Source organism: Callionymus lyra, chromosome 3 (assembly GCF_982586985.1).
Source record: "Callionymus lyra chromosome 3, fCalLyr1.hap1.1, whole genome shotgun sequence".
Classification (NCBI taxonomy): domain Eukaryota; kingdom Metazoa; phylum Chordata; class Actinopteri; order Syngnathiformes; family Callionymidae; genus Callionymus; species Callionymus lyra.
In genome coordinates, this window is record NC_141820.1 from 1,564,973 (window position 1) to 1,580,423 (window position 15,451).

Sequence of the window (15,451 nt, forward strand, 5' to 3'; positions counted from 1 at the left end):
TAGATCTCTCTGCTTGCTAGATCTCTGTTGATAGATCTCTCTGTTGATAGATCTCTCTGTTGATAGATCTCTCTGTTGATAGATCTCTCTGCTTGCTAGATCTCTGTTGATAGATCTCTCTGTTGATAGATCTCTCTGTTGATAGATCTCTGTTGATAGATCTCTCTGTTGCTAGATCTCTCTGTTGATAGATCTCTCTGTTGATAGATCTCTCTGCTTGCTAGATCTCTGTTGATAGATCTCTCTGTTGATAGATCTCTCTGTTGATAGATCTCTCTGTTGATAGATCTCTCTGTTGATAGATCTCTCTGCTTGCTAGATCTCTCTGTTGATAGATCTCTCTGTTGATAGATCTCTCTGCTTGCTAGATCTCTGTTGATAGATCTCTCTGTTGATAGATCTCTCTGTTGATAGATCTCTCTGCTTGCTAGATCTCTGTTGATAGATCTCTCTGTTGATAGATCTCTCTGTTGATAGATCTCTGTTGATAGATCTCTCTGTTGATAGATCTCTCTGTTGATAGATCTCTCTGTTGATAGATCTCTCTGCTTGCTAGATCTTTCTGTTGATAGATCTCTCTGTTGATAGATCTCTCTGTTGATAGATCTCTCTGTTGATAGATCTCTCTGCTTGCTAGATCTCTGTTGATAGATCTCTCTGTTGATAGATCTCTCTGCTTGCTAGATCTCTGTTGATAGATCTCTCTGTTGATAGATCTCTCTGTTGATAGATCTCTCTGTTGATAGATCTCTCTGCTTGCTAGATCTCTGTTGATAGATCTCTCTGTTGATAGATCTCTCTGTTGATAGATCTCTCTGTTGATAGATCTCTCTGCTTGCTAGATCTCTGTTGATAGATCTCTCTGTTGATAGATCTCTCTGTTGATAGATCTCTCTGTTGATAGATCTCTCTGCTTGCTAGCGCTCGTGTTCACGTAAGTTTGTCTCTGAATTTTGCATAATTCACTAAACAAGCATTTTTCTTAAACTCATCCATGTGTCTGTCCTTCATTCCATCACCACGTACGAGGCTGGGGAGGGTCGGTTCATCGGAACACAAAAACCCCTAACACTGTGCAGTTGTGCCTTATTATTTAGTTTTCGATTTCTTTTAAATCAATTAAATCAATTATTAAATGTACATATGCCCACTTTATTGAACAAGTCATTTTATTTTTATTTGTTCCATTTAAAAAAATCGAAACCTAAATAATTACTGAGGTGTTTATGATCCGAACTACAGACAAGTTATTGAAAGGGGAATATTCTAACATTTTTTTTATTTGAAAAGCGAATTATTTCGGAACTCGAATGATTTTTATTTCATTGTACAGTTGTGCTTTATTATTAGTAAAACAGCTTCAGCCAATCAGCGGCTTCGTCACATGTAGCGCGGACCCTTCCGTTGGTCTCAAAGTCACATGTGTCGTCAGACCAGTGCTGTGTCTCAAATCGCATACTAATCTTAGTATGCTAGAAGTTAGTATGCATCAGTTTAGTATGCATACTAACTAGTACGCAAATTCTCCGCAGATAGTATGTCTCAAATCAAACCCTGAAGCTACGCACTAACAGGAAATCACATGACAGCTTCTTCTTCTCCTTCTATTTAACGATGTTTCAAGCAGCTGTTTGAACGCTAGCGACACCTGCTGGCAGCACGTATTGCAACTTTGGAAAAAGAAATAAAGAAAAAATATGAGAATCTAAATATTCACGAGATATTTAAGCTGGTATCAGCAGCGAAGACGTGTTTATCCTCCTACTGCTGCGGAAAATACACATTTAAGTATATGCATATATATGCGTTTATATATGACGTAACTTCCGTTTAAAACGTCACTAAAATGGCAGCTGTTTAGTGTGGTTAGTGTCCATCGAACCATGCTCAGTTTTGTGGGCGTGTTAGTACGCCAATTTAGTGTGCATGGCGCACTAAATTTCGCATACTAAGAATTGAGACACACTAACGTACTAAAAATACTAACTTTTAGTACGCTAGTATGCGATTTGAGACACAGCACAGGAAATGAAAGAACGGAAAGTGATTATGTTGACGAAGATCGTCTTTTTGTCAATATAAATGTTTTATGTGGTAAAAAGTATCATGAAAACGTTCTGTTGACGTTTCTTTAACCCATAAAAAATATTTTAAAGAGACGTGTGTGACGTCATCACGTAGGAAGTGGGGGGACTAAATTTGTAGGGGGGACTAAATGTGTACCTACACCTCCACGCCCATGCCAGACACCGGATATGACGACACAGAACAAGCTTATAATCAGAACGTGAATAAAGATAACATAGTTTATCAACGTAAAGAGTTCTAAACATATCTAAAATGATCAATATTGACAAAACTATGTTCATTTAAAACTAAATAACTCAGATGAATAAAAGATAAAATGATAGAAAAGGTTAAAATAAAACAGCCAGATCAGTGGGAGTGCGGCGCTCCAGCGCCCCCTATGTGTCAGACGCCGCTGCTATGACGTCAGATGAACTTGAACATATCAATGTTGAGGTTTAAAGCGTTTTGTCGCCATCTGCTGTCGAATCAATGTATTGTCCAGGGCGGAATTGACGTCACAAAACATCGCCTCGCCGCGCTTCCTGACTTGAATGAATGAATCTCGGTTTATTTGAAATGCAAAGAAATATTTCTCTAATGTCGTCACGAGGCTGAGCTTTATTTAAGTGGTGACGTCACTCGTGTCTTCTGCTTGGTCCAGGTATGGATTTTATTCTTCCGTAGCTTTCATTGTTTGTGTTAGCTTGTCTGGTTAGCTTCATGCTAACTGCTGCAAACATCAGTCGAACGAAACATTACTTTATATATATTATATATATAGTAACATGTCTTTATATATCGTCACTACATTAATACAAACATGAATTTATATATCGTCACTACATTAATACAAACATGTCTTTATATATCATCACTACATTAATACAAACATGAATTTATATATCGTCACTACATTAATACAAACATGTCTTTATATATCGTCTCTACATTAATACAAACATGTCTTTATATATCGTCTCTACATTAATACAAACATGTCTTTATATATCGTCACTACATTAATACAAACATGTCTTTATATATCGTCTCTACATTAATACAAACATGAATTTATATATCGTCTCTACATTAATACAAACATGAATTTATATATCGTCTCTACATTAATACAAACATGAATTTATATATCGTCACTACATTAATACAAACATGTCTTTATATATCGTCACTACATTAATACAAACATATCTTTATATATCGTCACTACATTAATACAAACATGTCTTTATATATCATCACTACATTAATACAAACATATCTTTATATATCGTCACTACATTAATACAAACATGTCTTTATATATCGTCACTACATTAATACAAACATGTCTTTATATATCGTCACTACATTAATACAAACATGACTTTATATATCGTCACTACATTAATACAAACATGTCTTTATATATCGTCACTACATTAATACAAACATGTCTTTATATATCGTCACTACATTAATACAAACATGTCTTTATATATCGTCACTACATTATTACAAACATGTCTTTATATATCGTCACTACATTAATACAAACATGTATTTATATATCGTCACTACATTAATACAAACATGACTTTATATATTGTCACTACATTAATACAAACATATCTTTATATATCGTCACTACATTAATACAAACATGTCTTTATATATCATCACTACATTAATACAAACATGTCTTTATATATCGTCACTACATTAATACAAACATGTATTTATATATCATCACTACATTAATACAAACATATCTTTATATATCGTCACTACATTAATACAAACATGACTTTATATATTGTCACTACATTAATACAAACATATCTTTATATATCGTCACTACATTAATACAAACATGTCTTTATATATCATCACTACATTAATACAAACATGTCTTTATATATCGTCACTACATTAATACAAACATGACTTTATATATCGTCACTACATTAATACAAACATGTCTTTATATATCGTCACTACATTAATACAAACATATCTTTATATATCGTCACTACATTAATACAAACATGACTTTATATATTGTCACTACATTAATACAAACATATCTTTATATATCGTCACTACATTAATACAAACATGTCTTTATATATCATCACTACATTAATACAAACATGTCTTTATATATCGTCACTACATTAATACAAACATGTATTTATATATCATCACTACATTAATACAAACATGACTTTATATATCGTCACTACATTAATACAAACATATCTTTATATATCGTCACTACATTAATACAAACATGTCTTTATATATCATCACTACATTAATACAAACATGTATTTATATATCGTCACTACATTAATACAAACATGTATTTATATATCATCACTACATTAATACAAACATGACTTTATATATCGTCACTACATTAATACAAACATGTCTTTATATATCGTCACTACATTAATACAAACATATCTTTATATATCGTCACTACATTAATACAAACATGTCTTTATATATCATCACTACATTAATACAAACATGACTTTATATATCGTCACTACATTAATACAAACATGTCTTTATATATCGTCACTACATTAATACAAACATGACTTTATATATCGTCACTACATTAATACAAACATGTCTTTATATATCGTCACTACATTAATACAAACATGTCTTTATATATCATCACTACATTAATACAAACATGTCTTTATATATCGTCACTACATTAATACAAACATGTCTTTATATATCATCACTACATTAATACAAACATGACTTTATATATCGTCACTACATTAATACAAACATGTCTTTATATATCGTCACTACATTAATACAAACATGACTTTATATATCGTCACTACATTAATACAAACATGTCTTTATATATCGTCACTACATTAATACAAACATGTCTTTATATATCATCACTACATTAATACAAACATGTCTTTATATATCATCACTACATTAATACAAACATGACTTTATATATCGTCACTACATTAATACAAACATGTCTTTATATATCGTCACTACATTAATACAAACATGACTTTATATATCGTCACTACATTAATACAAACATGTCTTTATATATCGTCACTACATTAATACAAACATGTCTTTATATATCATCACTACATTAATACAAACATGTCTTTATATATCGTCACTACATTAATACAAACATGACTTTATATATCGTCACTACATTAATACAAACATGTCTTTATATATCATCACTACATTAATACAAACATGTCTTTATATATCGTCACTACATTAATACAAACATGTCTTTATATATCATCACTACATTAATACAAACATGTCTTTATATATCGTCACTACATTAATACAAACATGTCTTTATATATCATCACTACATTAATACAAACATGACTTTATATATCGTCACTACATTAATACAAACATGTCTTTATATATCGTCACTACATTAATACAAACATGTCTTTATATATCGTCACTACATTAATACAAACATGTCTTTATATATCGTCACTACATTAATACAAACATGTCTTTATATATCGTCACTACATTAATACAAACATGTCTTTATATATCATCACTACATTAATACAAACATGTCTTTATATATCGTCACTACATTAATACAAACATGTCTTTATATATCATCACTACATTAATACAAACATGTCTTTATATATCATCACTACATTAATACAAACATGACTTTATATATCGTCACTACATTAATACAAACATGTCTTTATATATCGTCACTACATTAATACAAACATGACTTTATATATCGTCACTACATTAATACAAACATGTCTTTATATATCGTCACTACATTAATACAAACATGTCTTTATATATCGTCACTACATTAATACAAACATGTCTTTATATATCGTCACTACATTAATACAAACATGTCTTTATATATCATCACTACATTAATACAAACATGACTTTATATATCGTCACTACATTAATACAAACATGTCTTTATATATCGTCACTACATTAATACAAACATGTCTTTATATATCATCACTACATTAATACAAACATGACTTTATATATCGTCACTACATTAATACAAACATGTCTTTATATATCGTCACTACATTAATACAAACATGACTTTATATATCGTCACTACATTAATACAAACATGTCTTTATATATCATCACTACATTAATACAAACATGACTTTATATATCATCACTACATTAATACAAACATGTCTTTATATATCGTCACTACATTAATACAAACATGTCTTTATATATCGTCACTACATTAATACAAACATGACTTTATATATCGTCACTACATTAATACAAACATGTCTTTATATATCGTCACTACATTAATACAAACATGTCTTTATATATCGTCACTACATTAATACAAACATGACTTTATATATCGTCACTAAATTAATACAAACATGACTTTATATATCATCACTACATTAATACAAACATGTCTTTATATATCATCACTACATTAATACAATCATGTCTTTATATATCGTCACTACATTAATACAAACATGTCTTTATATATCGTCACTACATTAATACAAACATGTATTTATATATCATCACTACATTAATACAAACATGTCTTTATATATCGTCACTACATTAATACAAACATGTCTTTATATATCGTCACTACATTAATACAAACATGTCTTTGTATTTTAAATTAAAGTTATTAGTAGATAAGTAAGAAAGGAGAAGATAAGTTTCACTTCTACCTACTCTTCTATAGAAGGTGTGGTTTGTCGGAGCAGACATGGCAGCTTCTCTACCACAGAAGATGGCAGGCCTGCCCGGCCAGCAGCAACAAGCCCACCTCGCCCCCGGAGCCGCTCCTGTCCCGGGCCAGCAGGGGGCGCCACCTCAGGGAGCTCTGAGAGAGATCTCCCCGGTGTTCCTGTGCCGGATCGGACAGGAGACGGTTCAAGACATCGTCACCAGAACGATGGAGATCTTTCAGATCACGAGAGCAACACAAGTGAGAAACTACCTCCATCATCCATAACTTCATATCTGACTCATTTCTTTACTCCATGTTTGTTGAAAGAGTAATTAGTTTTACCTTCATATGTACGACATGAACCCGTATAACCACTGACCAACGGATTCTCTTCTAGATGTTTATTTATTGGTGCTTTGGGACATTGTTAAGTACCTGTGATTAGATAAATGGAATATATTAATGGGACTGAAATACTTGAGTAGAAAAACATACTTCATCTTTTGGTGCAAAGTTTCAGGAAAAACCTGTGTTTTTAAAAAAAAATGGGGATTTTTTGTAGAGAAAAGCTTATATTGTTTTTTATTCATTTTCTCTGTAAGAGAACCACAAATTAAAATATACCAACACTGTAAAATGAAAATGTAAGTTTTTACTACGTGTACTTGTTGTAGTTTATTGGTTACATTAGTTGATTTTTGACATTATTTATTCAAAGTATTGATTAAAGGCTGATTGAATATTATTGTTATTTTAGTTAAAACAGACTTAAAAGAATGACGTTAATGAGAAACCGCATGTCCCATAATGCTTTGCGTGATAAACCGGATGTTGTTGTGCAGATAAAGACAGGAAGTGGATTTCTCGCTCTTAGAAAATAAATGAACAAGTTCTTCTAAACTGCGTCAAAGTTAATGTTCCACATCTTGGACATTTGCTTCAACAATAACTTGTTGGGAGAAAAACAACCTTTTTCAAGCTAAAAACAAACTTTTGTCTGACATTTTTGAACGGCCTCTTCTAAAAAGCTTTCCTTCTAAGAAGTAGTATTTTATAAGTAGTAGAAGCAGTAGTATAATTAGTAGTATAAGTACAAGTATAATTAGTACTATAAGTAGAAGTTGTAGAAGTAGTATTTTATAAGTAGAATTAGTACTATAAGTACATATAGGACACATGCAGGACATATTGCAGTCTGTGAAACTTTGTCTCCACCGAAGTCCTCCCTCCATCCATCGTGGCTCACGACGAAGATTCAACATCATCAATTCCACCTCCCAGGATGCACTGTTCCGAGCACGGCACACGGTCAGGCGACACTTAAACCTCCTCCTGGTCTCAACGTCCGCCAACAGGACCTCACGACAAAAGCCTCTCAGAGCAGATCTACTCAACACTCGCTCAATCGACAAAATCTACTGCACAAATTCATACCTGACAATAAACTGGATATATTCTGTCGCCGAAACCTGACACAAACCGCCTGGATACGTCGCACTCGATCTAACGACACCACCTGGATACCTGTACTTAGACCACTTAGACCGTAGGGGTGGTATCACCGTCATCTACCACAACAGACTCAATCTTCGGCCCATTCAGCATCATTTGAAAACCTGGTTCCCCGACTCCCAATCACTTCTCATCGCCATAATCTACCGTCTACCCCAAGAAACTGTACATCCTTCCTCTCTGAGCTCACCGACTTCTACACACCGCTGTCTTGCATTTCACCATACATGGACAATTTGATTCACCGTTTCACTACTCATTGTGTTGAAATACTGGATTAAGTGGCACCTGTTAAATCGAACTTGAAAATTCAAAAAAAAAGAGTCCCTTGGACAAATGAAGATCTCCTGAGTCTGAAGAGACTTTGTCGAATGACTGAGCATCTCTGGAAATCACTAAACTTGAGACAGACTTCACCTCAGGGATCTGATATCTTCTAACAATGAGATGGTAGAAACTGTTAAATCTGATTACATCAGAAAACTAGTAGCAGAAAATAAGAAAAACCCCAAAGTGTTGTTTGACACGATTAATTCATCGATGCATTGTTGATATTTTTCATTGACAAATTTAAATTGATCAAAGACAAAATCTCTCCCCCTTAGTTTGGAACCCCTACTGTCTTTGAGCCCCTCTCCTCCTCTTGGTCTTCCTTTACTGCTGTATCTTTGGGTGATATTTCGGCACTAGTGAACAAGATGAAACCCTCCTCTTGCTCAGATGACGTCCTTCCTTGTAGGCTCTTTATCAAAGTATTTGATATAATTGGCCCCTGAGTTACCAATATGGTGAACCTCTCCCTTTCCACAGGGGTTTTTCCCAATGCATTTAAACATGCCATTGTGGAGCCTCTGCTCAAAAAACCAGACTTAGACCCGACTAACCTAAGTAATTTCAGACCTATTTCTAAGCTCTCTTTCTTGTCCAAGATCTTGGAGAAGGTGGTGTCTGAGCAGCTGTTCCTGGATCAGAGCGACATCCATGAGAAGTTTCAGTCTGGCTTCCGTAAACATCACTTCTACGGAGTGATTTTGCTGTACTTGATTCCCCTCGGTAAAATAATTCAGAGATTTCCAGATGTTTCTTTTCACATTTTTGCTGATGACATCCAGCTCTACTGCTCTGTTGATCCAACTGAGCTCCAGAGGCTGAACTTAGTCAATTGTTGCTAGAAATCAAACAATGAGTGAAAACACTTTGAAGCTAAATGTGGACAAAACTGAAACTCTGGTGATTGTTGATGATAAGATTCCAGGGTTGAGTCAGTACTTGAGTGACTTAAGTCAGTCTGTCAAACTGAGCCTGAGAAACCTGGGTGTTGTATTTGATAAAGACATGTCTCTTGTTCAACACTGAAGAAAACTGACCAGAAACTGTTTCCTTCAACTGAGAAAAATCTCTAAACTTAGGAAAATGTTGTCGGAACATGATCTGGATCTTATAATCCATGTTTGTTTCTTCTCGTCTGGACTATTGTAACAGTTTGTTTTCATGTAAGTAAGTAATTTTTACTTGTATAGCACTCTTCCAGACCAGGGTCACAAAGCGCTTAAACAATCAAAACAATACTCAATAAAGTACATACTTTAGAGGTCAAGATAAAACTGATAACACAACAAGAAGGATGTGTCTCGCCTGCAGTTGATTCAGAACTCTGCAGCGAGAATTCTGAGCCGCTCTAGTAGAAGAACTCACATTTCTCCTTAAAACTCTTCACTGGCCTCCAGTTTCTTTCAGGATCATTTTAAAATTCTGGTTCTTACTTTCAGATCTATTCATGGTCAGACCTTCATGATCTGATCCAGACTTACACCCCAGCTCGGGCTCTGAGGTCTGTGGATCAGAATCTACTGATGGTTCCTGAACTTCAGGACCAGAGGAGAGAAATCCTTCCAGACTGTTGCTCCTAAGCTTTGGAACCATCTCTGTGTTTGATGATCTACTGACTCCTTCAAGAAACATCTGTGTTTGATGATCTACTGACTCCTTCAAGAAACATGTGTGTTTGATGATCTACTGACTCCTTCAAGAAACATCTGTGTTTGATGATCTACTGACTCCTTCAAGAAACATCTGTGTTTGATGATCTACTGACTCCTTCAAGAAACATGTGTGTTTGATGATCTACTGACTCCTTCAAGAAACATCTGTGTTTGATGATCTACTGACTCCTTCAAGAAACATCTGTGTTTGATGATCTACTGACTCCTTCAAGAAACATCTGTGTTTGATGATCTACTGACTCCTTCAAGAAACATCTGTGTTTGATGATCTACTGACTCCTTCAAGAAACATCTGTGTTTGATGATCTACTGACTCCTTCAAGAAACATCTGTGTTTGATGATCTACTGACTCCTTCAAGAAACATGTGTGTTTGATGATCTACTGACTCCTTCAAGAAACATCTGTGTTTGATGATCTACTGACTCCTTCAAGAAACATCTGTGTTTGATGATCTACTGACTCCTTTAAGAAACATCTGTGTTTGATGATCTACTGACTCCTTCAAGAAACATCTGTGTTTGATGATCTACTGACTCCTTCAAGAAACATCTGTGTTTGATGATCTACTGACTCCTTCAAGAAACATCTGTGTTTGATGATCTACTGACTCCTTCAAGAAACATCTGTGTTTGATGATCTACTGACTCCTTCAAGAAACATCTGTGTTTGATGATCTACTGACTCCTTCAAGAAACATGTGTGTTTGATGATCTACTGACTCCTTCAAGAAACATCTGTGTTTGATGATCTACTGACTCCTTCAAGAAACATCTGTGTTTGATGATCTACTGACTCCTTTAAGAAACATGTGTGTTTGATGATCTACTGACTCCTTCAAGAAACATCGTAAGACGTTTTTATTTGTTCAGGCTTTTCCTTGATTTTCTGGAACTCCTGTTGTGTTATCAGTTTTATCTTGATCTTTAAAGTATATACTTTATTGAATATTGTTTTGATTGTTTAAGTTCTTTGTGACCCTGGTCTGGAAAAGTTCTATATAAATACAAATCACTTACTTACTTACAACATCACCTCCACATTGACCAGCGAGAAATAATCATCTTTTCACTCAAAAAGCCACACCGTCTACACCACACTCCTTTCTTCTGGATCAGTCCAAACATCAATAGATCCAGAACTCTGCTGCCCGTCTGCTCACCCGCTCCAGAGACCACATCACCCTCGTCCTCAAAGATCTCCACTGGCTTCCCATCACACTTCAGACACGAGGTTCTCGTCATCATATCTCAGCGACCTCCTCCACCTCAGATCCTCCTGGAGACACTGGAGGACCTTCTCTGCTGCGCCCACAGTCTGAGACTCAGTCCCTCGACCCTCAGGAACCATCACTCCTCAAGACTGTCTTCTCTGTCCTTCTGTTATCACCAGTGTGTTTGTTTATTTTAATGTAAAGTGTCTTTGTGTGTCACAAAGAAGCGCTAAATAGGTATGTTTAATATTATTATTATTTTATTATTATTTTGTATTATTATTATTATTGTTATTATTATTATTATCATCATTATTATTATTATTATTTTTATTATCTTTTATCTTAAATCATCTTACATTATCTTAAGTCATCGTGAGTTATCTTTTATTATCTTATCCATCTTTCTTTCATCTTTGCTTTGTCTTTCCTTCATCTCTCCTTCATCTTTCTTTCATCTTTCCTTCATCTTTCCTTCATCTTTCCTTCATCTTTCCTTCATCTTTCTTTCATGTCTCCTGCATCTTTCTTTCATCTTTCCTTCGTCTTTCCTTCATCTTACCTTCATCTTTCCTTTACCCTTCCTTCATCTTTCTTTCATCTTTCCTTCATCTTTCCTTAATCTCCCCTTCACCTCTCCTTCGTCTCTCTTTCATCTTTCCTTCATCTTTCCTTTACCTTTCCTTCATCTTTCCTTCATCTCTCCTTCATCTTTCTTTCATGTCTCCTGCATCTTTCTTTCATCTTTCCTTCGTCTTTCCTTCATCTTACCTTCATCTTTCCTTTACCCTTCCTTCATCTTTCTTTCATCTTTCCTTCATCTTTCCTTAATCTCCCCTTCACCTCTCCTTCGTCTCTCTTTCATCTTTCCTTTACCTTTCCTTCATCTCTCCTTCATCTTTCTTTCATGTCTCCTGCATCTTTCTTTCATCTTTCCTTCATCTCCCCTTCACCTCTCCTTCGTCTCTCTTTCATCTTTCCTTCATCTTTCTTTCATCTTTCCTTCATCTTTCCTTTACCCTTCCTTCATCTTTCTTTCATCTTTCCTTCATCTTTCCTTTACCTTTCTTTCATCCTTCCTTCATCTCTCCTTCATCTTTCTCTCATGTCTCCTGCATCTTTCTTTCATCTTTTCTTTATCTTTCCTTCATCTCTCCTTCATCTCTCTTTCATCTTTCCTTCATCTTTCCTTCATCTCTCCTTCATCTTTCCTTCATCTCTCCTTCATCTTTCCTTCATCTTTCCTTCATCTCTCTTTCATCTTTCCTTCATCTTTCCTTCATCTCTCCTTCATCTTTCCTTCATCTCTCCTTCATCTTTCCTTCATCTTTCCTTTAAAACGATTAAAACTTAGTCCGTTTCTGTCGCTCCAACACGACGTCACCTCCGGGTCTTAATACTTTGCTTTATGGAGAGAAAAGGTCAAAATTCAGAGTGTACGGTCGTTATTGCCGCTACAAGTCAAACAAAGATACAACTTTACGATCGAAAGGACTCGATCTTTGCCGGCAGCTCTACAGGTCAATAGCTCCGGGAAAGACGGTCCCGCATTAAAGAACATCTCGTTATTTAAGGGAAAGTTTCCTGTCCAGGGGGTCGTCTCTTCCGGGGCAGTGGTTCTTTCAAGTTATTCATGTCTCGGGTCACCTTGAGAGTAACTTCCTTGCTTCCCTGTTGTGTGGGCAAGTTCCTTTGTTCCCCCTTTTTTGGGTGTGTTCTGCTTTGCTCTTTTGTTTCACGCCCACAGGTGTGAGCCGGGGAGACAGACAGATGTTTAAATTAATCGCTGTTCGGCTCTAAGTCTGCTCCAAGCTTTTCTTGAAACAGTGTATCAGTCTGGAGTGAAATGTTGGTTGTGAATGTGTATTCAAACGTTTAAGCTCTTAGATGACACTAGTAATTTATACTCTATATTTTGATTATCTTTTTAGTATTAATTGAACTATGGCGTATACGTATAGTGTATAATAATTTCCAATCTAACAACTTCATCTCTCCTTCATCTCTCCTTCATCTCTCCTTCATCTCTCCTTCAGCTGCCCAACGGTGTGACCCAGAGTCAGGTCATGTACCAGGACCGCTTCGGAAAACTGCAGGAACACTTGCGACAGCTCGCTCTCCTCTTCCGGAAACTCCGACTTCTGTACGAGCGCTGTGTGGAGATGACCTCTGACCTGCAGGAGGCTCCGCCAGAGGTTTGACTCCTCGACCATACAAGGACTTCGGTGTGTTTGGTTTATTTACCTTGGATGTCATTTATTGTGTAATGTTCTGCAGTTGGTGCCGTATGTTGGAGACGAGCTGAACGCTGCTAAAGTGGAGCCTTGTAGTCTCGCCGTGTACCAGGAGAGAAATGAAGTCCTTGAGGTTCGTTGAGTCATCATCTTCTGTTGGATCCAAACATCACTCCTTTAAAACACAAACGTGACTTGTCTGACCCGAGTTCGTGATTCGTGTGTTTGTAACAGGATTTGTCTGGAAATGTATCATTTCTTGTGCTGACGCAGTCCCGCCAGCAGGTGGCGGAATAACCTGGGTTAGAGAACATGTCCAGAACATGTTTTCAATGAACAAGAACTCTCGTCAACAAACTGAATATGAGAAGAAAACACAATTTATTCGGATGACCTTTGAAAAGCACATGTGTTTGTTGGTCATGTTGTCGGAAGAGAATCTGCTGTTTGTTGTTCTAACTCTCGTGGTGTGTGTCCTCACGCAGAAGGTGCGACTGAAGAACCAGGAGATGAAGGTTCTCATGGATCAGATGAGGAACCTGTTGTGGGACGTGAACGCCATGCTGACACTCAGGAAGTGACGTCACTTCTGTAACTCATTCTTCCAAAAGTGTTGATTTTCAGGATCAACTTCTTCATTGTGATGAGACGTTCTTGTCGACTCGTCTCGACACTCGGCAGCTTTTTAAACGTGTGTTTACGTCATGTTGGTCCAGTTGAAACTGGTTTGAAACACTCGCAGTGTGTTTGTGACGTTGGGCCTCGAGGTTCCATCAAGAGCTGAAGAAACTCTTGAACGTTCCAGTGAATCTTTGAACCTCAGGTGTGTTCACTGATCTTCCCTCCAGTCTCTGCTCCACATGTCTTTGTTTGTCAGGAGCACCATTTCTTTTTGTACTAATGTTCTTTTGAAATCAACTCTTTATTAAATGATGCACAGATTCTCAAAGCTTCGCATCTTCTCTGTCGTTTCACATCAAACTGTCAATCATCACAGGTCGACGCCTTGTTTCACTTTAGGATCAGACGTTAACTTTATGAGTCCAAACAGACGAGTCCAACACAGTCCAACTCCACTGCTGAGTTGACAAAAGATAAGAAGAAAAAAAGAAAAGGAAGAGAAAGAAATTTAAAAAGTAGAAAGTATAGAGTAGAATTAGTAGTTCAAGTACAAGTAGTAAAAGCAGAAGTAGTACAGTTAAACATATTAAAATCAGTAGTATAATTAGTAGTAAAGGTATAAAAAATACATGTAGAAGTAGTAGAAGCAGTAGTAGAATTAGAAATAAAAGTAGAAGTATAGCTAGTAGTAAAAGTAGTAGTAGAAGTGAAAGTAGTACAAGTATAGATAGTAAAAGGAGTAGTACATTTAGTTGAAAAAGTAGAAGTATAATTAGTAGTAGTATAAGTAGTACTCAGGACAATAAGTAGTAAAAGTACAACTACAATTAGTAGTAATGGTACAAGTAGAATTGGTAGTAAAGGTATAAGTAGAATTTGTAATAGTAGTAGTAGTAGTATACGTATTAAAATTAGTAGTAAAAGTACAAATAAAATAAGTAGTATAATTAGTAGTGTGAGTACAAGTAGAATTAGTACTATAAGTAGAATTTGTAGAAGTAGTATTTTATAAGTAGTAGAAG

The 15,451-nt window shown here is 35.5% G+C and overlaps 1 protein-coding gene across 2 annotated transcripts; it reads left to right on the forward strand.

The window, feature by feature from the left end:
- Positions 1 to 2,589: 2,589 nt before the first annotated feature.
- Positions 2,590 to 14,757, forward strand: LOC148082981 (mediator of RNA polymerase II transcription subunit 30). Of its 2 annotated transcripts, none has more exons than XM_087785631.1 (5): positions 2,590 to 2,731; positions 6,860 to 7,105; positions 13,611 to 13,769; positions 13,852 to 13,941; positions 14,294 to 14,757. In XM_087785631.1, exons 2-5 carry the CDS (start codon positions 6,884 to 6,886, stop codon positions 14,387 to 14,389), a joined length of 567 nt encoding a protein of 188 aa, XP_087641757.1. In that variant the 5' UTR covers positions 2,590 to 2,731; positions 6,860 to 6,883; the 3' UTR covers positions 14,390 to 14,757. The 2 variants fall into 2 exon arrangements, with proteins under 2 accessions (XP_087641757.1, XP_087641758.1); XM_087785632.1 differs by having other exon boundaries at positions 2,611 to 2,731; positions 6,863 to 7,105.
- The last annotated feature ends 694 nt before the right edge of the window (positions 14,758 to 15,451 follow it).

What these genes read in the sequence shown, in the direction of transcription:
- LOC148082981 (XM_087785631.1), top strand. Translation starts at nt 6,884, where the DNA reads ATGGCAGCTTCTCTACCACAGAAGATGGCAGGCCTGCCCGGCCAGCAG. An exon ending in AGATCACGAGAGCAACACAA is followed by an intron (nt 7,106 to 13,610) that starts GTGAGAAACTAC and finishes TCTCTCCTTCAG; the next exon opens with CTGCCCAACGGTGTGACCCA. An exon ending in AGAGAAATGAAGTCCTTGAG is followed by an intron (nt 13,942 to 14,293) that starts GTTCGTTGAGTC and finishes GTCCTCACGCAG; the next exon opens with AAGGTGCGACTGAAGAACCA.